At 47.2% G+C, this 22363-nt stretch overlaps 1 protein-coding gene across 2 annotated transcripts in view; it reads right to left on the minus strand.

Moving 5' to 3' along the window:
- Positions 1-22363, minus strand: part of Tgfbr2 (transforming growth factor beta receptor 2) — a 95456-nt gene that overhangs the window by 37736 nt on the left and 35357 nt on the right. For both annotated transcript variants that reach the window (XM_027415317.2, XM_027415318.2), the window contains 2 exons: positions 11052-11220; positions 9114-9304 (listed from right to left, as the gene is read on the minus strand). In XM_027415317.2, coding sequence (XP_027271118.1) covers positions 9114-9304; positions 11052-11220 — 360 coding nt within the window. The remainder of the gene's footprint in view (positions 1-9113; positions 9305-11051; positions 11221-22363) is intronic.

Below are 22363 nucleotides of genomic sequence, written 5' to 3' on the forward strand. Positions count from 1 at the left end.
ATTCCCTGCAATTTAGCCTGGTTGGAAATAAAAACCAGTCCACAAGGTTTCCCAGCTTCTTGGAGTATTTTTTTTTAACCCTATCATACAATCGAACCCTCTAAAAGCAGCAAACACAGCCTCACACATTCGCCATCACCTCTGGGTGTGTAGTTTGTGGAACATATAGGGACAAGTTGGGTGGGACATAACCCTGGGGCCGGTGCTGCACAGCCCGAGGGTCCGGTTGCTGCAGCAGCCACTCATATCCAGCGGATGAGTCCAGGGCAGGCTGTGCACACACTGGACCACTTTCTTCAGTTATTCATGGAGAATGGGGCTCTACAAGAACACTCTCACTCCACCTCTAGCTTAAGAAGACCAGCTCAGGAAAAAGGTAATTTACAAAAGAGAACTGCTTTACCTTAAGTGGCTTCAAATACTTCCTATGCTGGGCCTCACTGAGTCTCAACGCAGTTCGTAGCTTTCTTTGTCCAGACTCCGGTTGCACTGAAGGATTTGGAATTGCTCTCTAGTCAAAGTTTGTATGTAACCCGAGACTCCTTCAGCTCTGTGTCACCACTCAGGTGACAGAGCGGTCTTCTGGGAGACAACTCCATCAATTTTAATCCATAATTTTCTTCTTATTGTAACAATTTTCCCCAACCATCTTTCTACACCAATTTCTTTTCTTTTCTTTTTTTCTTAAATTCTGTATTTAGTCCAGAAAGTAAATTTGCCTTGTTTCCTCTCAAAACAGATGCACAGCTAGAAAGCAGCTGCTGTGAGGGCTGTGCTCACACTCTGAAGGCAGCATGAAGGCAGCATGTAGCCAGAGGCCCCGGATTGCCACAGGGCCACACACTCCTCTCCTTGCTTGCAGGCAAGTTCTAACGGGACTGGGGTGCGGCTCGGGTGCTAGAGCGCTTGCCTGCCCAGCATGCAGGAGACCCTGAGTTCATCCCCACCTCCCCAACACAGGGCTTGGTGGAGCACATCTGCCGTTTCAGCACTGAGAAGCTGAGGCAGAGGAAAGTTCGAGGTCAGGACTAGGAGTACAGTTCAGGTGGCAGAGGACTTGCCTGGCATTCAAGGGCTGGATCCAGAGCAGGTCAATGACTGGGTATGGCGGTGCAGGCCTGCAATCTAAGCACGCATGGGGCAGAGGCAAGAGGATAGGCGGTTCAAAGTCATCCTCAACTATGTAAAAGATTGAAAGGCAACCTGGGCTATCTGAGAGTCTGTCTCAAAATAAAACAAACAAAACAAAGCAGAACTCAAACAGAAACCCCTGATTTTTTTTCCTAAGAAGCCAGTTGTCCAGTGCTGGGGCTGGGCAGTCTCAACGTTGGTGTTCTGGTGGAGGAGGGCAGCATGGTGTCCGGGGGAGGGGGAGCACAGTAAAGTGTGCAAGGCATCTGGTGCACACAGAATGGCCTGACGGATGGTGCAGAAGCAATGCCATTAAGGCAGCAACGGGCCCAGAGGGAACCAGCTGGCTGAGATGCACCGCTAGCAAAGCTAAACACAGACAGGAAACCGCACGTCTGATACTGTTTAGAAGAAAAGAGAGAGAGAGAAAGAAAAAAAAATCATTTGTCTTCTTGCCAGAGCGAGGCTCACAAACCAAAAGGCTGTTTTAGTTTAAAAAGAAATTCTACAACAATGTGAGAGGAAGGGCTGAAGCACTGTGGTTAGGAGTCCTTGCTCTCCCTCCTCCTCTGGGCATCTCCATGCTAGCATAGGGTTAGCTATGCGTGTCTCCATGCTAACTGTTAAAGTGTGCATGCAGCTCGAGGCCAGCAATGCTCACGGTTAGGTAGTACAATGGTCTGCACACCTATAGAATCATGAAGGTTCCTTTCTTTAAAAGTAATTACTTATTTTGTGTGTGTGTGTGTGTGTGTGTGTGTGTGTGTGTGTGTGTGTGTGTGCATACACGCCAGTAAGAACAACACCTAAATTAAAGAAAAGGAATTTGAAATTTGAGAGAGAGAAGGTATACAGGAGAATTTAGAACGAGGAAAGGGAAAGGAAGAAATGATGTAATTATATTGTAATATGGTAAAATACAAAATATTAGAAATGGGTTCATTTATAGGTAGAGCTATCCAGTAAGAAGCCTGAGCCATTGGTCAAATAATTATATTTAATATATTAGCCTTTAAATGATTATTTCATAAGCAGCTGCAGGGACCTGGTGGGTGGGAGAAAAACTGGTTCAGTGAGAATGGGCGAGACAGAGAAAATATTTCCAACTACAATACCACTCTGCAATGAATGTCAAAAACAAAAAAGCAAAACCCAACCAACCAACCAAACAAACAAACAAAGACAACTGTCAAGCACAGAAGTTCATGTCTTCTAGGGAACAGCATCCTCTACAGCCTTCTCTGGACCATCAAGCCATGGAGGGGACTACCTCCTGTGATGCACTGCTTTTCACCTTAACAGAGTTTAGATGGGAAAACATCAGGGCAGAGGAGAGCGCATGGCCTGTACGACCTGTACGATGATGTCCTGCAGTCACCTGCTAGTACTCAAAGGGCAGCAATCTGCCAGATGTCTGGGATTCTCCTCCAATGTGAACTCCCTTTCCTGCACGCCCACAGTAATGTTTCAGAATAAGCTGTTTTTCTCCATGTGGGAAGCGAATGTAGGATGATCAAGAACAATCATTGGGATCTGGAAGCTTCTAGAAGCCACCTCGTTTACTTCCTTGAGGTTCATTTTCCTGCTCTCCATATTCCAAGCACCAGCAGCATACATAACAAACTGCTGCAAAGCCACACAATTTAGACAAACTCTCTTCAGTGCCACAGTGTCAGATTCCTGGACCAAGGAGCATCTCTCTTGCAGATCCAAGTCAGCAGAGTGGCTTGTAAAAGGCAACCTGGAGACATGCCTAGATGTCCTCTTGTTATTGGAAAACAGAAGACACATTCTCACAGGTAAAGGAACACAAACAAGGAATCCAGAGATGTGTTTGCTGGATCTGGAGATGCTCGTTATCACTAATGCTCAATGGGAAAATCAGATCAAAAGCACAGTGAAATGCCATCTTGTCCCATTGAGATGGACTGTGATTGAGAGCAAAAAGAGAAGACCAGATAAGGCAAGCACTAGGACCTGCAGAGGAGCTTGCTGCCAAGCCTAGCAACCTGAGTTCAATCCCCAGGGCTCATCTGGTAGAAGGGGAGAACCTACTCCTGAAACGGTCCTCTGATTTCCACAGGCATACTGTGGCATGTGCACAACTCCCCACACACCAATACATAACTGCCATTTAAAAAGAGACAAAACTAACTAACACTTGCAAAACTGGGAGAATGGAGACTGCCATGCACTTCTGGTAGAAATGTAAATTGGTACAGGCATCATGAAAGGCAGCATGGTAGCCATGATGAAAAGCCGCATGGTGGCCATCATAAACCTAGAAATAGAATTTCCATATGTTCCGTCAGTCCAGAGGCAGCAAAGCCAATATGTCTAGAGATATTTTGAGAACACTTCACGCCCATCTTCACTGCAACACTATGGACAATGGCCTAGATACAGAAACCAAGTCTCGTGATGGGTAAATGGATGAGCAAATGTGAGTGTGTGTCTTCGTCTGTTGTGGAATGCTGCCCTCTAAGCCTGACAGCCATCCCAGTCAACACAGAAGCCGTGATGGCCTATGAGGCCCTTGAGACAGGGCCTGCTGACTTCCCTCACAGAAGGAGGAAGTGGGAATGGTCCTTGGGCCCTCAGATGAGCTCTCAGTCACTTCTTTGTACACGTCCTTCACTCCAGATGCTCAGGGTCTCAGTCTCTGGAGTCACCAAAGTCTACACTGCATATAAAGTGTGGAGGCATCTGGGGAAGTTGTCATCCATGCTGGGGAGAGATTTTGGAGTTATTGTTTTGCTTTGGAGGTCACCCATGATGCTATAAGTCCCCCTCACTCACACTCTGTAAGTAAACCTGGTAAACTCACTGCTTTGCTAAGTTAACTTGAGTAGAATCACACTTGGGTCTGTGGTTGATGCCTTTTCCTCTCACCAGTTATGTAACAACACACACACACACACACACACACACACACACACACACACACACACACTTGTAAACTTGGGGTGGAACATCATTCAGTTTTTAAAATGAAACTCTCCCATCTTCAGGAGTGTGAATGGAGACGGTAAGTGAAATAAGGCAGACACAGAGGGACAAATACCGTGCACTCCTCCACCCGGAAACTAAAGGTTAACTTCTCAGTGGTGGAGAACACAATAGTAGATTCTGGAGCTTGGGAAGGGTGTGGAGAGACCAGCTAAAAGTACAGGAGTGCAGTGGGGTGGAGAACGGTGTCTAATGTTCCACAGCACAGTAGAGGCACGCGGCTGATGAAAACTAATGGAATATTTCAAGTAGTAACTAAATTTTCCTCACAATGAAGTGATAAATGTTTGAGGTAAGTGACACACCAATTGTACTAAACATGGTTACACATGTACTTACATGTTATATTGTAATCTAAATGTCACATTGTACCCAAAGCATCACATTGATCCCCAAATATATACAATTCCTGTGTCTATTGAAATATTGTGAAGTAGGGCTGGGGAGATGGACGTGTGTGTGAACTGCTTGCTGTGCGAGCATGAGGACCATAGATGCACACAAGCCTGGGTGTGGATGTGTGCATCTATGATCCCAGCAAGGTGGGGAAGCTGTAAATACAGATGGTTATGAGCCACCAGGCCTGGGTACTGGGAACAGAACTCCAGTCCTCTGCAACAGCAGCAAGCACTCTTAACTGCTGGGACATCATTTCAGTGACCATCCCCACCCCTACCCCTAAATGCTTCTGACATTTCAGTGTCCCCCAGCCCTGTGTTGCCACAGATGCTGGAGGCACAGGGCTGGCTATTCTGCCCCACTCAGAAGGGATGCTGGAGGCACATGGCTGGTATGCCCCATTCAGAAGCATGCTCCTTACTAGGGAGGCATGGGTAAGGCAGTCATGTAAGCTGGAGTTTCCTAGAAAAGCTACTACTGCACTACAGATCAGAAGGGCCACTGACTAGTCCACCAGATCTTGCTGATGGTTGAGTTAGAAAGCTGCAGACACAGATAGAAAATTATCTCGGGCTATCTCTACTCCCCTTTAGTCACTGTCACCAACAGGATCTGACCTAACACCCTTTGAGGATCAGGTGAAACCTTTGGAATAAGTTAAGTGACGAGCAGACCCCTGGTGTCCACCAGGCCAGAAGCTAAGAATGACATCAAATAGAGCATGACATCACCAGCCTGCCTGGTGCCCCCCAACAATATATTTACTAGATGTCTCTATATTTAGCTACCTTTTGGACTATAACTATAAAAGGTTGATGTAACCATTTCCACTGTGGAACACATTCTCCAGGCTGACCTGAATCTGTGTTCCCAGACCACACCCACTCCTAATTGCCTCAGAACAAACAGTCTCATTCCCTTTGGAGCAAGAGATGCTGTGTTAGGTAGTTTGTGGTTTGTTTATTTTGTTTTGTGGGGTTCTTTTGTCAACTTAACACATGCAAGAGGCATCTGGGAAGAAGGGACTTGACTGGCCTGTGGGTACGTATTGATTAATTATTAATGTGGAGGGCCCAGCCTATGGTGGGCAATGCCACATCTGGTGGATATATATATATATAATATATATATATATATATATATATATATATATATGAGCACACTTGGAGAACAAGCCAAACAGAAGCATTCCTTCATGGCTTCTGCCTCAGTTCCTGCCTTGGGTTCCTGCCATGAGTTCCTGCCCTGGCTTCACTCAGTGATGAATTAATGATGAGAAATATAAGCCAAATAAACCCTTTCCTCCCCAGTTTGCTTTGGATGGTCTTTGTCACAGCAATAGAAACCTAACTAGGACAGCTGTGTTATATAAAGATGCTCTCTGTGCAGTTTCTGGGGACTCTAGAGTGTTGACAATCATCCTGAGATGCCACTGTAGCACTAATTCAAAAGCATAGCATGGCCATGCAGAGATTAGGCCATGCAGCCCCCGAGCAAGCTTCCTGTGGAAATAAAGAAGCAGAAGGGACTGGCCCAGAGTGTGATTACTCCAGCCACTGATCTGAAAGGCACTGCAAGCCCTTTCACTGTTACTGAGCGGCTTCCTGCTGTGATCCCAAGTCAAAACAGGAACAACGTGCCTAATTTGTAATATTATCCAGCAATGTAGGTGCTGTGGTTAGCTTTGATTAGAAATCCTACACTCAGCATGTTCTCTTTGACTGGGGAAGGTATGTGGGGAGAAAAGAGAGACTGAAAGAGGCACATATTAAAACAAAGGGAGCCTTCCCAGTGTGCCTGTGGTTTGGGATCTACAAATCAGGATGTTGTTCTCAGGGCCTCTCCAGAGCTCAGCTGGAGAACCCAGATGCCAGGATATACCTGAAGCCAGATAGCACTCTTAAAATTCTAGCACCAGTGAAGCAATGGCAGATGGATCCCTGGGGCTCAGTGTGCAGTCCAACCTCCTTGGTGAGTTCTGGGCCATCAAGAGACCTGTTCTCAAAAACAAGGCTGGGCTGGGAGGTGGTTCAGTAGATAAAATGCATGCCGCACAAGCTTAAAGACCCCAGTTTAGATCATGAATACACTTGTAAAAGCTGGGAAGGTCTGATGCCCACCTATGGTACTGGCACTTGGGTGGTGGAGTAAGGGAATCAGGAGTTCAAGGTCATGTTCTGCTATATAGTGAATTCAAAACTAGCCTGGGGTACATAAGACTTTAGATAGGAAGGAAGAAAGGAAAAGGTAAGAAATGAACTAATGAAGTCAACAAAGAGAGGAGTAGACAGTGAACACCTTTGGGTCCTAGCAGTTCATACAGAGATTAGTAGGTGTCTTGCACGGGGCATGGAGAGATGCCTCAGGGGGTGAAATGCTTGCTGCATTCAAAGCATAAGGACCAGAGTTCAGATCCCCAAACACACACAAAGCCAGCTGGTACGGGTGTGGCAACCCTCTTGGAATCCCAGCACTCTGGAAGCAGAGACAGGAATCCTCAGAGTAAGATGGCTAACCAGGTGAGCCCAAACGTGAGTTCTGAGTTCAGGGAGAGTCTGCCTCAACATACCATGTAGAAATCGATAGAGAAAGACAATCAGTGTCAACCTTGGGCCTCTGCATGCATGTGCACACACATGTGTAGATATGCATAAACACATGCACACAGACACCGCATGTACACATACAACAAAAACGGAAAATGAAATAGATAAATGTCTTGCAAAGGTGGCATGCCATCTCCCAGTCACAAGGCAACTGCTCTTGAACACATTTTCTTTTCCTACACCTCAGACTGCATTGCAGTCCTGGCATCCACCACGTCTTGCCTGGTGGATGGCTGTCACCTGGTCATCATATGCTCCCTCTTCTACTTTGCACTCTGATTTTAGATGAGAACTGGGTAGGTTCTCAGGTCTTGCTGCTGAAGAGATCTTCAGAGACAGGAAGGGAGATGTGTTCAGGGACAGCTGTGAGGGCTGGGCAGTTTCAGGTGAGTGTCCCCTCTGCTTCTGACACTCTCTCATCCTCCTTTTCCTTGGCCAATGCAGGAGTCCCTGAAGCTACCAGGCATTGCACGAAACCTGTCTTCCTGGGTGCTGGCAGCATAAGCAGAGACATTTCCAGGCATGCCTAGCCTTTTGACATGCTGTCTTCTACAAAGCTCACGCTGGAGAACCACAAGATCAATCACACACAAAATAAAATAATAAACAAAACACACCCTACAAAGTTTCGAGTAAGTTCATGATCTTGCTTTGGTCTGCATTCATAGCTATCCTGCAGGCTGCCAGTTGAGAATGCTTCGATGGATTTCTGACTGGATGACAAGGTCTCTCTGTAATCTGTCCCTTTTGCTGAAGGGTCTGACATGCAGCAGGTAGACCTGTGAAAAAGACCTGCCAATATGCCTGTCTGTCCTGTCTGTCTGTCCATCTTATTGTTTGTCCATCCGTCCATCCATCCATCCATCCATCCATCCATCCATCCATCAATCTGTCTAGAGTTTGGGGCATCTGGAGATTGAATAACACAGTAACATCATGCACTCAGACACTGAGGGCACGCAGCACTCAGTTTTTAAAAGGATTTGTGTCATGGCTATCCATTTTAACAGGAAGTCAGAAAAGACAGGAAGAACAAAAGAACATTTTAAAAAGCAAAAATAAGAGTCCCAGCAGGAACATGAGCCAAGAGACATGAGGGAACTTATTGGGAGTTGCTGAGAGGTACTTCCTGGACGGTGGAGCTGCTGACCCATTGTACACATTCATCAGGCTCCAGCAGCCGGGCTTTCTAAAGTGTGTTTTATTTCACAGAAATAATATATGAATGAAAGGAATGTTTTGAAACATCTCGACATCAAGAGTAATCATGCCTGTAACCTTGGCACTCAGGGGGCTGAGGCAGGAGGATTCCAAATTTGCCGCCAGCCTGGGTTGTGCATAGTGAATTACAGGCTAACTTAAGCAGCATAGTGACTATCTAAAGATGAGCAAATAAATATACAGATTAATTAATTCATTAATTAAAAGTACCACCATAGCATATTTGGCTACACTCATTATGTATCCACAGTTCCACATAGAACAGTATCTTTGGCCAGCCAGCCCGACCTAATCATTCCCCAAGCAAGAGACCCTGCTTCAGAAAGCAAGGTGAATGGGGGCTGAGGAATAATACCTAAGGGTTGGCTTCTGGGCATCACATATGTGTGTGCATGCACGCATGGGGCACACCCATGCACACGCGTGCACACACACACTGTGCACATACTCACACAGAGAAAATAAATTTTAAATAATAATAATTCGCATTTCTAACAAATCCCCAGTTGTTGCTGCTACCTTGAGAATGGACCTGAGGAACCACTGCTCTGGGAGAAAGAAACTATTTGCCAATGCCAGATACCAAAAAGAACCCTAGGGAGTCAAATTTGTGGAGGGCCAGCATGGACTCCACTGCTTCCTGAGTACCTCTGTCTTCCAGAGGAGTGGACACATCTCCTCCCAGCGTGCACCAGCGCTCTGCGCGGCAGGCGTCCCTGGAGGACTGCAACCAGAGACGACACTCACCTTCTGAAAAGATGATGTGGTCATTGCACTCCTCCACGTTGCAGGCACACATGAAGAAAGTCTCACCGGCCCTCTTCTTTTCCTTCATGATACACTTGGGAGAAGTGGCGTCCTCCACGGTAAAGCCATGGTAGGTGAGCTTGGGGTCATGGCAAACGGTCTCCAGTGTGATGTTCTCATCATTCTTCCTCCTGGGGTGCAGAGGGTCAGTGAGGGAAGAGGGAGACAGAAAGAGGGGACACGAGTGAAGAGCCTCCGGATAGAACAATCATGTCCGCACTTTCCTCAGGAAGTCGTTTCTGCTAACAGCAGTCACTTCCTGTTCTCCAGCATCCTTAACTATCCCAGGCTCTCCTGCATCAGCCTCGCTCCCTCCTCTTTTGCTCACCTCAGAGCCTCGTTATGGTTATAAACGGGGCAGCTCTCCTTGGGGGATCTCGACCTGAAAACTCAGGCATGCGCTGGAATCTTTACACAGAAAAGTGTGGAAAAGAGGGGACCTGGGGACCTGGGGACCTGGGTCATTTTAAATCTCCCTCTCCTGGGGCATTACAGGCTCACATTGTGCCTCTAGCTTATGTGGCAGAGTTGGTGTCCCACCTAACCAGAGAGTGCTTAAAGAGGCTACCTGGGGACACGGAGGTGGATCTTTTTCTTTTTACCTTTGGCGGCATGTGTGTGCATATATGTGTACCTGTGCACATGTGTGTGTGGGGTCAGAGGTCAACCTCAAGTACCGTTCTTCAGGAGATGTCCACCTTGATTCTTAAGGCGGCATCTCTCTCTGCCCCGGAACTGGCCACTTCAGCTAGGCTGGCTGGCTCTTGTCTCTGCCTCCAGAGTAACTGGGATAACTGGGATTACAAGTGCGTGCCACCACATCTGGCTGTTTCTGGGGATCAAACTTAGGTCCTCATGCTTGTACAGTAAGCACTTCACAGACTAAGCCATTTCTAAAGCCCATGATCTGTTCGTCCTGCTTGCTGGTCACAAATCACTCTGCATGTGAGTGGGGTAGGGGGTGGGGGTGGGGGATGGATACATATCATGCCAACAGCTGTTCCCAGAAACAACATAGAAAGAAAGATTCTAATTAAGGAAATGTAAGCTCCTGAATTTGAGAAAGGGGTTGGGGAGAAAGAAACAGACAGAATGGCAAGGTGTTCTTCCGGAACAGAAAAATAGGAATAGTTGATGCCATAGGAAATGGATTATCTCTTTGTCAACCACATGCTTGGAGACTCACTTTGCCTAGGGATTGAAGGAAAAATGGCATGGTATATATTTTGGGAAATATATACCCCTAATGTACTTTATATTTGTTTAAATACTAATCTATTTACTTTATGTGCACCCTCGGGTGCCTGTGTGTGTACCATGTACAAGCTTGGTGCCGGAGGAGGCCAGAGGGGGGCATCAGGTCCCTCAGAACTGGAATTACAGGAGGTTATGAGCCGCCATGTGGTGCTGAGAAGTGAACTGAGCCACCTGGGGGTTAAATGTTCAAATGTATGAACGATCCCCCGGGGTCGGGGGGGGGGAGTGCATTTCACACTCAAATCATAAGGAGAGGTATTCTGGCAATCAGATTTAATAATTGATGGAGGGAGGAAATGACCATCGGTATCTGTATTTGAGGGTCACAAACAGTGGCTCTTGCCATGAGCATGCACGACTCACAAAGATGGAAAACAACACGTTAAGATGTGAATGTGAAATGTGCCCCGTAGGCCAGGTCTATGAACACGTGATTTCCAGCTGCATGTCACTGCCATGTTTTCTCTGCCATGATGGACTAGCTCACCCTCAAACTGTTAGCCAGAACAAACCTTCCTTCCCGAAGCTGCTTGGCCAGGTGTTTTGCCACAGCATCATGTAAAGTAACACAAAAAGCAACCCCCCACCCCCACCCCCTGCTTTCTTCAAAGGCCCCCTTACCACACAGCCACGCAGACTTCATAGGGCTTCTCGCAGATGGCCGTGATGCTGCAGTTGCTCATGCAAGACTTCTGGTTGTCACAAGTCGACGATCTCACGTCACAAAACTTACACAGCTGTGGAAGCTTGACTGCACCGCTGTTGTCACTGGTCATCATGTCACTGTTAACTGAGGCGAGAGAAAGAAAGAGCCAAGGGTTATTCCTCTCCACATAAACCTCATGGCCCGAGTTAGATCCCAGAGTCGAGTCCCATGCGAGGAAGAGAGAAGCCACTCCTGAACTGTGTCCTCTGACCTCCACACAAATGACAAGGCAAATGAGTGCTTGTACCCTCTGTAATAAGTAAGTAAAAGAGAGACTACGGAGGAAGGTAATAAAGAGAGGAAATCCCATATTAGTTAGAATTCCAGGGTTCATACAAGGAGTGACGTGCATCGCATGGGAGTGGTAACGGGGACGCACAGTGACTTCTGGGATTTGTCCACGATGGACACAAAGCTCGCTGTCCACCGAAACCTTATCAATAAATAAAATAAATTGGCCCACCGCTCTGGCTGTTACAAGTCCTTCTGAAGAAAGGTTGGTGTACTGGGGCTGGATATGTCGCTCAGTTCCTAGAGTATCTGCCCAACTATCAGGAAACTCAGAGTCCCATCCTCAGCACTGTGCAAGCTCAGTGCACACCTGTGATCCAAGCACTTAGGAAGTAGAGGGCGGAAGGTCAAGAGTTCAAGGTCATCCTCTGCCAGGTAGTGAGGTTGAAGCCAGTCCAGGCTACATGAGACCCTGCCTAAAGTAACTGAATAACTAACTAAATAAATCGATAAAACAGACCAGGGAAAGGGGGACTACATGGGTGAGGAGGACAGAATGGAGGTGAGCACAGAAGATGGAGGCTCCAGACAAGAGGCCACTACCAAAGTGAGACACTAAGTGGTGGCAGTACACATTAGGGGTTGAACCGATGTGTCCCTACCCGGCCATATCCTCCAAATGTGAGAAACAAAGGGTGAGGGGGCTGGGTGACCACAGTGTGGGGGATGTGGTCAGAGAGGTGGCAGACTGCTGGCAGGTCCTTGAGGTGGAGTCTATCTTCCTCCCAGAGTCAGTGGAGCCGGGGCAGAGGGCAGTCGTGGAGCCGTCCCTTGTGCAAAGGCCCTGGCCGTTCTCTCAGGTGTGGGCTAGGAACAAGACGGCCAATGGATTCTTACTCTCCAGATGTGGACACGGCCCTTGTGTTCCACCACTGCCTTCTGCCCCTTCTCCGCCGCCTCTATGTGGAAAACCAATTACATGGCAAGGCCCGACACCTCTCTGACCACATCCCCTCACTCTGTGCTCTCTCACCCCTTACTCCTCATATTGGAGGGTGTGGCAGACTCTAGGAACACATTAGTTCAATTTTTAGTGTCTATCTATCTCTATCACCTTTGACACCCTTTTGGTCTCTAATTAAATGACATCCTTCATCCTAAAGTGGCCAGCTAGTAACTACCACAGGATTCTGTTTTCTTGTTGGCCAAGCTATTGGGTGACATACTGTCCTATAACCTATCTACCCACATGAAGCCCCAAGAGCCCCAGGGTGCCCCGTTTAAACGCTATGTCCCTGGTGTGCCTCTGAGCACCTGATACAGCGTCTATATTGGTTCCTTTTCTCATTGTTGGCCAAATCCCTGGCAAGTAGCAACCTAAAGAAGGGAGGGTTTGTTTGGTGCCCGGTTTGAGGGGACATTCCACCATGGTGAGGAAGGCATAGCAGCAGGCATGGAAGGCGGCTGGTCACATTTGTATGCAGTCACTCAGCGGAGAGGAATCGAGCTTGTCAAGGACATGCTTTAGAGTGGATGGGGTAAGACAAAGCTGTTATGAATCCACTCGTGTTCTCTGTTGCACAAAGATTAGACACTTGGGCTGCAAGTGTCTGTGGGGCAGATGCTGGCCCCGAGGCAACTAGGAGGGACTTCTCCAAGAGGTCCCCTGGGAGAGGCCTGAGAAGGGCACATGTGTTCTCCTTGTGCTGGCTCACCCTGCCCTGAGGGTACCAGCTTCAATTCCTCCCAGTCACTCTCCTTGATGAGAATTTTAGATTTCTGTCCTCAACGTTTCACCCTGTGACCTCCTTTGTTGCTCGGGCACAGCACCTGCTTCCTGGGTCTCTAAAAATACAAGCTTATATATTTAAGATCTGCTTTCTTGTGGTGTCTGTAAACATAGAAAAAGAAAAAAAAAGTAAAGCCATTCATCCCTTTCAGGCCTCTAGTTCATTTCAGGAAGTATATTTTTAGGTAAGAAACTATTTTGAAATCCTCAATGTCTCCCAGACTGTTCTGCTTAGCTAAAAATATAGGCATCAAGGGGCCCTTGAGCCTTGTTTAAATTTGGTACCAACACAACAATGGATATACTTTTTCCAGCAACAGTTATGTTTGGATCCATTTGTGAAACAATTCATTCAATTCCTTAGATTTCCCTATAAGATAATAAAAGAAAGAAATACAGTTTTGTTTTGTTTCTTCTCTTGGTATTGGCTATGTGTTAAATATTATCTGCTGGCTAGAGACCTTTGGTGGTCTCCTCAACAGATAACCACATCTTTAGGAGATGGAATTTAGCCTAGCATTTTAAGATCTTAGAGTGACTATCAGCTTTGCCTTTGTGGACAGGGCAGTATCAACACTTGAGCAGCTGGAGAAATAGCAAAGCCTTAGGTGACTTTCAGGTGTCCTGACTGAATGGGGGCAGTGGAGGTTTCAAAAGACTAGCTCTGTTCCCAGATAGGTTTTTCTCTGCCTCCTAGTTGTGGATCAAGATGTGAGCTCTCAGCTGTTCCTGCCACCAGGTTTTGCTCCACCATCACGGACTCTGACCCTCTAAAACCACAAGCCTGATTAAACTCTTTCTTTTATACGTTGCCGTGGTCATGGTGTTTTGTCCCAGCAATGGAAAAGTCTCTATGCTCATATGGGTACCTTTGGAAGCCAGAAGAGTGAGTTGGAACACCTCTGGAGACAGAGTTACAGGTGGTAGTGAGATCCCAGGTATGAGTTCTGGGAACTGAACTACAGTCCCTGCAATCAAAGTATGCACTCTAAAACACTAAGCCATATCCTCAGCCCTGGGTCTTGGCCTGCTTTTAAAGCTGAGCAGACGATTCTAGCGTGCAGTGGAGACTAAGCTCCCTTCACTAGAATTAACTGGGGGGTGGGGGTGCACAACAAATTTGAAACAAGGGGTTGAAAATGTGACTCAGTTGGTAGCATGCACAAGTTCTGGTCCCTCCCTCCCCCAACAGCACATAAACACAACAAAATGGTACACGCCCAGCATCCTGGAGGTGGAGGCGGGAGGGTCAGAAGTTCAAGACCATCCTTGGTTACTCAGGGAGCTCAAGACTTGCATGGGCTACCCAAGACAAGACCCTGTCTCAACACCAAACCAAAAACAAACCTACAAACCATTACACAGTGTGTGTGGTGCTGGGAAGGGGGCCCTGTGAAGAAAGCCTGCAAAGACAGGGTTAGCTCAGGTTCATCTCCTTCCCGGGTCTAGGCTAGCCAAAGCCTAGGTGTGGGAGAGAAGCCACAGAAGTCAGCAGTGACAAAGTAACAAGAAGAGCAGATGATACTGATGATAGCAGCGGCCACCACACAGACCACCGTGTGACCAGTGTAAGTGCCTAGGTCTGGTGCCTGGAAAACATACCTGGCAGGGAAGAAACAGAAAGAAAGGGAAAGGAAGAAGGGAGGGAGGGAGAGAGGGAAGGGACATGGAAAGGGAAGGGGAATGAAGGAAAGAGAGGGGAGGGGAGGGAAGGGGAGGGAGGGAGAGGAGGGCAGGGAAGAGGAAGGACACTAGGACAGCAGCTCACAGCACTCTTGATGCCACCTGCAGCAGCCTGAGGTGACAAGGGTCTAAACATGCAGGTGCAGCCTGCATGCTACCCTCCAGGGAGGCCCAGGGGAAAGTCTCTCTGTAGGATTCTGGGATGGGGGAGGTGAACAGCACCCACAGCTCACATTTGGAAGCACAGGCATTTGGAGGAGGTGGGTGAGGGGAAAGTGTGTCTGCTCAGGGCGCTGTGTGCATTAAGAAATAAGTGATGGCACACCATCTCAATATGGCTGGGGACAAGCATTTTATTTTATTTTATTTTATTTTTCACCATTACAGCAAAGCAAAAGCTACTATAGTTAAGGTTTGCCCAGGATATTCTCTTTCCTCTGCCTTCTCTTTGACTAGCTCCTTGACTTCCTTTTTGTAAACTACGTGAGGCATACAATTAACCCCACCCGTCACCCTTTTATAGCTGACAGAGGTTGTACCCCCGTTAACAATTCCATCACCCCCCCACCACCACCACCAGAAGCCTTTTTTTTAGGCCAACATCCCCTTTCCTTTCTGGGACAGCCACCCTCTGTGTGTGTGTTCAGACTGCAACACCGCTCACTGTTCGTGTAGGTCTCAAGTGATTCTGATGAAAGCTCCATGAGGTCACTGTGGGATAAGGAGCAGAGAAATGCTAGCTTTTGTTCATGGTTCCAAGAGGTTCACAGATGCCTGTGAGTAACAAGTGAAGCCTCCCAAGCCTCTCTCTGTGTCCTCAAGATCCCTGACAGCCTGGTAAGCTCATGAGGATGGGGGAGGGAGGCAGCCACACTGCCCATCCCAGTTCATAGGAAGAAACCACGCCAGCCAAGGTGTTCAGCATCAAGCAGGAATTCCTTATGCTTAATCTGTCCTGCATCGGGGCCCAGTTAATGGGAATGCAAGGAAATGCATCTAGATAAACCGTTCAGAACAAAGACAGAATTCGAAGCCGGCCCCCAAAGAACTCCTATCCTGAGACGATCCTGACTTCAGTCCCCAGACCCCAAGTAAAAACACAAATAATATAACCACAACCACAAAAACTGGGCATGATGGCACATAGCTGTCATTCTGTTGCTGGGAAGTCAGTGTCAGGTGGAATCCTGGGGCTCACTGGTCAACCAACTCAGCCTAACTGATGAGAGGAAGAGAGATGAGGGACCTCACTTCAAAAATAAAATGAACTGGGTTATCCTCTCTGTCTGTCTCTGTGTCTCTCTCTGTGTGTCTCTCTCTGTGTGTCTCTCTCTGTGTCTCTCTCTGTCTCTCTCTGTCTCTCTCTCTCTCCCCTCTCTCTCACACACACACCATCTGTATACCTTCATATGCCTATGTACCTCCTATGTATACACACTGAAAAAAAAAAAAAAACACACACACACACACCACCACCAAGACAATCTAACTTACTCTTAAACAACCTCTAACCAGAACTCAAAAGTGCCTCCCAATCTGATAGCTGTATTACTCTCTGTGTGTTTAGTTAACGTCTAATACTAAGGCAACACATTTTAATAGCTACCGATCCGATCCTATAGTAGCAGCTGGCCATCCTTCGGGAGTTTCCTACCCCCTAACAGGCAAATTAATTATTCAAAATGTTCTCAAAAAAGAAGTTCCAGTCAGAGGCTCTGTCACCTAGAAAGTCTCACTTGGGCCTGCGAACAGGGACAGCTGACACAGCATGTGACAGACAGGCCCACCACATTTCACTTCTCTTCCAACAGCCCTGGAGTTTTCTCAATCATTCTCTCACATTTCCCCAAACCCGCTCCTGCAGCTGGAGGCACCAAGCTCTGACCTTCAGTGGAGGCACTGACTTCTAGAATAGTACTGTTGTCTAAGGGTCTGTGGTGAGCAGCCTAAGAAGGAGTCCAACTTTTCAGTTGGGTTTAAGACTTCTTTCTTGGTCCATGTCTTTGAAATGGTGTCTACCAATGGCCTGGAAGGTTAGGGGAAATCGGGATTTCACCAAGAGTGCCTAACATTTTGCCAGATGCGTGTTCATGTAACTGAACTTGGGTCTCCTCATTCATTATTACCGTGTGCGAGGTGGGGGCACACGATAACTTTGTAGAGTTGGTTCTCCCTCCCAGCTCTTCATGGGTCTCAGGGATCCAGCTAGGATCTTCAGGCTTGTACAAGGACTTATATCCCATGATCCATTTCACCAGCGCTATTCACTCACATAACTCTGAATTCAAGCACTCCTCTACTACGGGCCATGCCTACTCTACAGACACCTGTGATGTATGGCTTAGTGCTGTAATTTCATGATGCCATTGCCATTGATGCCATTAAAGAGAGGGGAAGCATCTCAAAGAATAACTCGAAGCAAGCCGTGAATGGAACCCACTATGCCTTGAAGCCGTGCTTGTCAAATATTAATATGCATGGGAAGGCCTCAAGGGAAACATTGAGTCTGCAGGTGGAGGGAGTGCACTGGCTCACAGGGCTGCAGGGGCTAGTGCACCAGACGTCTGTAGAGCAGATGGGAAGAATGGAAACCAGACAGAACTCATGCTAAGTTCTTCCCAGGGAAACCCCGGTGCTCACTATTGTGGTATATAACTGACCCTCCTGATTGATGGCCACCTCCTTCAGTAAAAACCAACTGACTACAGCTGCCAATCCCGTCTGCAAAATACTTCCATGACAGTGGCAAGGCTAAGGTTTCATTTAAAAGCTGAATGGAAACTAGGGACACATAGCTCAGTCATTAAAGGGCTTGATTAGCAAGCATGAAGACTTAAATTTAATCCCTGGACCCCAGGATTTAAAGAAAACAACAACAACAAAAGGAAGGAAGGAAGGAAGGAAGGAAGGAAGGAAGGAAGGAAGGAAGGAAGGAAGAAAAGAAGGAAGGAAGGAAGGAAGAAAGGAAGGAAGGAAGGAAGGAAGGAAGAAAGAAAGAAAGAAAGAAAGAAAGAAAGAAAGAAAGGAAAAGCTGCAGTGCCCTCGGGAGGTGGAGACACACATATTCATGGAGCCTGCTAGCCAGTCAGTCTGGTTTATTTGGCAAGCTCCAAACTAGTGAGGCCTGAAGGACCCTTTCTCCTTTTTCTTTTTCTTTCTTTCTTTTTTTTTTTTTTGGGGGGGGTGTTCGAGACAGGGTTCCTCTGTGACTTTGGAGGCTGTCCAGGAACTAGCTCTTGTAGATCAGGTTGGTCTCGAACTCACAGAGATCCTCTGCCTCTGCCTCCCAAGGGCTGGGATTAAAGGCTCACTCTACCAACGCCCAGCAGGACCCTTTCTCAAACAATATTTTTAAAGGTGGATGTCTGTCACTTGAGGAATGACACCTGAGATTGTGCTCTGGTTTACACACACATACACACACACACACACACACACACACACACACACACACACACACACACAGGAAGCATCTAGCCACATACACACAACACACTCACTGCCTAGCAAGCCTGCCTCTGTTCTCCTTAGGGTGGAGGATCACCAAACACAGCATGGAGACTCAACACTTTCCCCTTTCTCTGTGGACTTCAGAGCTGGCAAACTGGAAGACTGATTTCGTGGATTTCACAGGCATGTCTCCTCTTACAGCTTTCCGTCTGCTTTTCCCTTCAGCTCAGCCTCTGTAAGGGATCACAGGCCCAGAGGCCGCCTAACCATCTGGGCCCACACTGAAAGATGCACCCTCTGAATGGGTTTTAATTGCAGCTGGCATTTCAGAGTCAGACACCCAGGCCACCATCTGGCAGACAGCGATGTGGTTTGCAATGCCAGCAGCTAACACCCACGGCTCAGGAGACCAGGTGGGACCTGTCCACTGGCCTGTCACATGACCTCCCACCCAGAACAAAGAAGTAAGTCAGTGGGAACCAAAAGTTCCCACTCCTACCCAATATGGTGGTCAATTACTGTAGTTCATCCAACAAATGCAAAAATGCTTCCTCATTCGAGTTTTCGTTTTTTAAAAAATGTCTTTGACCCCACTTCCCTGTTAAAGTATTTTGACATGGGAGAGTAGAGCACGTGTCTTCAAGTGTCCTGTGGTCCCGAGACACTGGTACTAGGCAGCTTATTTAGCTTACTGGGGAGCCATGAAGGTCGCAGGAAGGTAACAGTGGCCAGACGGCATCCATTACTTTCTTGCACAACTGTTTTGTGGTCATAATACTTTATTAAGGGGGCCATGGAGACAGTAACAGCTCAGTCAGTGAAGTATTTTCTTTACAAAGCATGCAGACCTGAGTTCAACCCTAAATGCCATGTAAAAAGGCAGAGTACAATGGCACACTTTTGATACCAGTGATGGGAGGCAAAGACAGGAAGATGCCTGGGCTTGCTGGCAGTCAGCATGGCCTACTGGGTGATCTGCAGCCCCATAGCCCACTGGGTGACCTGCAGCCAGGATGGCCTACTGGGTGATCTGAGGGCCATGAGAGACCCTGTTTCAAAAAAACGGGGATGGCACTCCTTCGGAATTGGGCCTGGGGTTATCCTGTGCTCCCAACATCCACACATGAACATGTATGTATACACACACAAAATACTTTATTAATACTTTATTAAAACCTTTTAAGAATGACAATGTAGTGGTGGCACATGCCTTTAATCCCAGGACTAGGGAGGCAGAGGCAGGCCTACCTTTGTGAGTTCGAGGCTAGCCTCGTCTACAAAGCTACACAGAGAAACCTTGCCTTAAAAAGCAAAAAAAAAAAAAAAAAAGAAAAACAATGACAATGTAACAGGAAAAGTAAAAGGCCCAGAGACTGATATTGGGGTTCAAACTTCAAGCTGAATATGAGAATAGCAAAGCAGCCAGCCACTAGCTTCTTACTTCTACCTCAGGCTGAAAGGGCTGACCCATGAGCTCTCCTCAGTGTGGCTGGAGACTGAATGCCTGGTACTGACTCCTTGCTCCTGTCTTACATACCTTTCTAGTGCCAGGATTAAAGGTGTGAGCTCTGTTAACACTTTTATACTGATTCAATGTTGTGTATCCCTGGGTGGCCTTGGACCAGGCACAGAGCTCTGTCTACCTCTTAACACTGAGTCCTAAGATTAAAGGTGTGTACCATCACCTCCTAGCTTGTGGCTGCTGAGATTAAAGGTGTGTGCCTGCCTTCTATGGCCTAGGCTGACTTTGCTTTCCAAATCCTCGGGCAAGCTTTAATAAATCGTAAACAATATATCGCTACATGACCAAGTTAATGCTCTGGAATCTATTTGAAATGCTAGTGCCTTATGTTTCCTGATGTAAGTGAAACAATCTCAACCAATAGCGCATGAATCGAGGGTCATTAAAAACAAGTGACCCAGCCCGCTGCTCCGATTCACTGTTGCTGTGAAAAGGAAACGGTTTGAACAGCAGTTTCTGTTCTTGTTACAGAGAGTAAGGACTTACAGCCTTTGATCTATATGACTAAGGAGGGAAACTCAGGCTCCGGGAGGCACCGGCCTCACCTGCCTTGTACTGGCAAAGATCATCCAGGTCTGGCATGGTGGGGCTCGTGCTTGTAACCCCAACTTGAGAGGTTGGGGCAGGAGGGCTGCTGCGAATTTGAAGACACCCTGAGCTAGTAAGTTCCAGGCTAACCTGGGTTATAGAGCAAGACCCCATTTCAAAAATGTTTTTTAAAAGGAGAGGGAGGGGAGAGCAGAGGGAAGGAAAGGGAGGATGGGGAGGAGAGAGGGAATTTGGAAAGGGCGTGGGAGGGAGGGAGGGGGAGGGAGGGAGGGGGAGGAATGAAGGAAGGAAAGGAAGGAAGACGGAAAGAGAAAGAAAAAGAATAAACAAGAAGAAAGAGGGAAAGAGAGACGAACAGAGAAAAGATGAGCAAGTGAAACCCCACAGTGAGCTGGCCAGGCGTGGTCAGGAAGACTCTGAGAGTGGGTGCTCTCAGAGCCTGTGCTCTTTCTGGATAGCTGACAGTATCTATGAAAAGAGCGAACGCAAAAGCCTCTCACCTGGCACTTTCACTTCTAGGCATGTGTTCCATTCACCAACAGTTTTTCTGCAGCAGCAGCAGGTACAGGGCCAACCACAAACAATACCATAGAGTGGACCAAAAGCAGGAGACAGCCCTGTCTTTGTAAGTGGCAATGCCCAAGCTACAGCACTCAGGAAAGAAGCAAGATGCAGACAGGGGTACAGAGTGGACACCTGGGCTGGACAGAGTCCACTGCCCTGGGGATGTGCTCTCCACACCCACCTCCTGCCTCTCTGCTGCAGGCGGCTGCTCTCCATTGGACTATGCTCACTTGTTTGGTATCCTCAAGCTTTCTGGAAGTTTGGCCGGTACAGAGACCCAGCAACTTCACCCAGAGGCAAGGCAAGTTCTTTTGGAGCATCCTTGTCTAGCTCAATCCCTGGGCAATGCTCCCCAGCAGGTTGAGTCTCTCACCTGGAGCTCACACTGATACCTTAGGGTGGTCCACTATTCATTAGATTAACCTTGGGCAAAATCAGAGTTACAAAACACAACAAGACTGGAAGGGAAAAGGAAAAAAAAAAAAACCAATAGAAGTGGCATAACAAAAGCAGAGCTCAGATCTTATCCATCTAAATAGCACAATTCATTATTTGTCTGTGAAAAGATTTGTATAAACTCTCTGCCTGATTTAAAACACCCAAGCTAAAGGCTGATAAAGAAACCACTTGTAAACCACCTTCCTGTGGCTCCAGCTAAAACTCACTTTGATGCAGGCTACTGGGAAGGGGTTGGGGTAGAGGGGCAGTCACTTCTGTGTGTGCACCCAAGCCACTGGGACTGCTTCTACCAGGAGAATTTGGCCAGGGGTGTGTGGGGGCAGGGGCTCAGAGACTTCCCTTGTTAGCTGAAGTTAAATAGTCACTACAGCTCTTTCAGGAAAAGCACCTCAACACAAATTTATGTTCTCCAAGCAAGTAAATGTAGGGATTAAGGACTAATTACCTGCATTTTAGGAGGATTAATCCAATAGGTACTTCAAGGGAAAGCCTAGCTATCCCTGGAGACTTTTAAAATATATTTGACAAGGACATTTTAAAGAAGCCATTACAGAATGAAACAAGGTAGCTGAATGAAAAAGTTTTCATTTTAAGTCCAAAACATCAAATAACTGAACTGGAGTCTCATTTCCCTTCTTCCTCCTTTGGGAAACAAAGGGATTTAGATTATCTTGGCACTTGAAGAGTCTCTCTCCTCTTCTTCTCCCTTTCTCCCATTCTCTCTCTCTCTCTCTCTCTCTCTTTCTCTCTCTCTCTCTCTCTCTCTCTCTCTCTCTCTCTCTCTCTCTCTCTCTCTCCCTCCCTCCCTCCTTCCCTCTATCCTTGTGTTGTTACATGTTCCCAAATCAGGACACCATAATGGGGAAAAATACTAAACATTTAAAACAATCTTAAAGTAGACGGTTCCTAAGGAGCAACATTCAATGCTGACCTCTGGCCTGTACACACACACACACACACACACACACACACACACACAC

Source organism: Cricetulus griseus, chromosome 4 (assembly GCF_003668045.3).
Source record: "Cricetulus griseus strain 17A/GY chromosome 4, alternate assembly CriGri-PICRH-1.0, whole genome shotgun sequence".
NCBI classification, from domain to species: domain Eukaryota; kingdom Metazoa; phylum Chordata; class Mammalia; order Rodentia; family Cricetidae; genus Cricetulus; species Cricetulus griseus.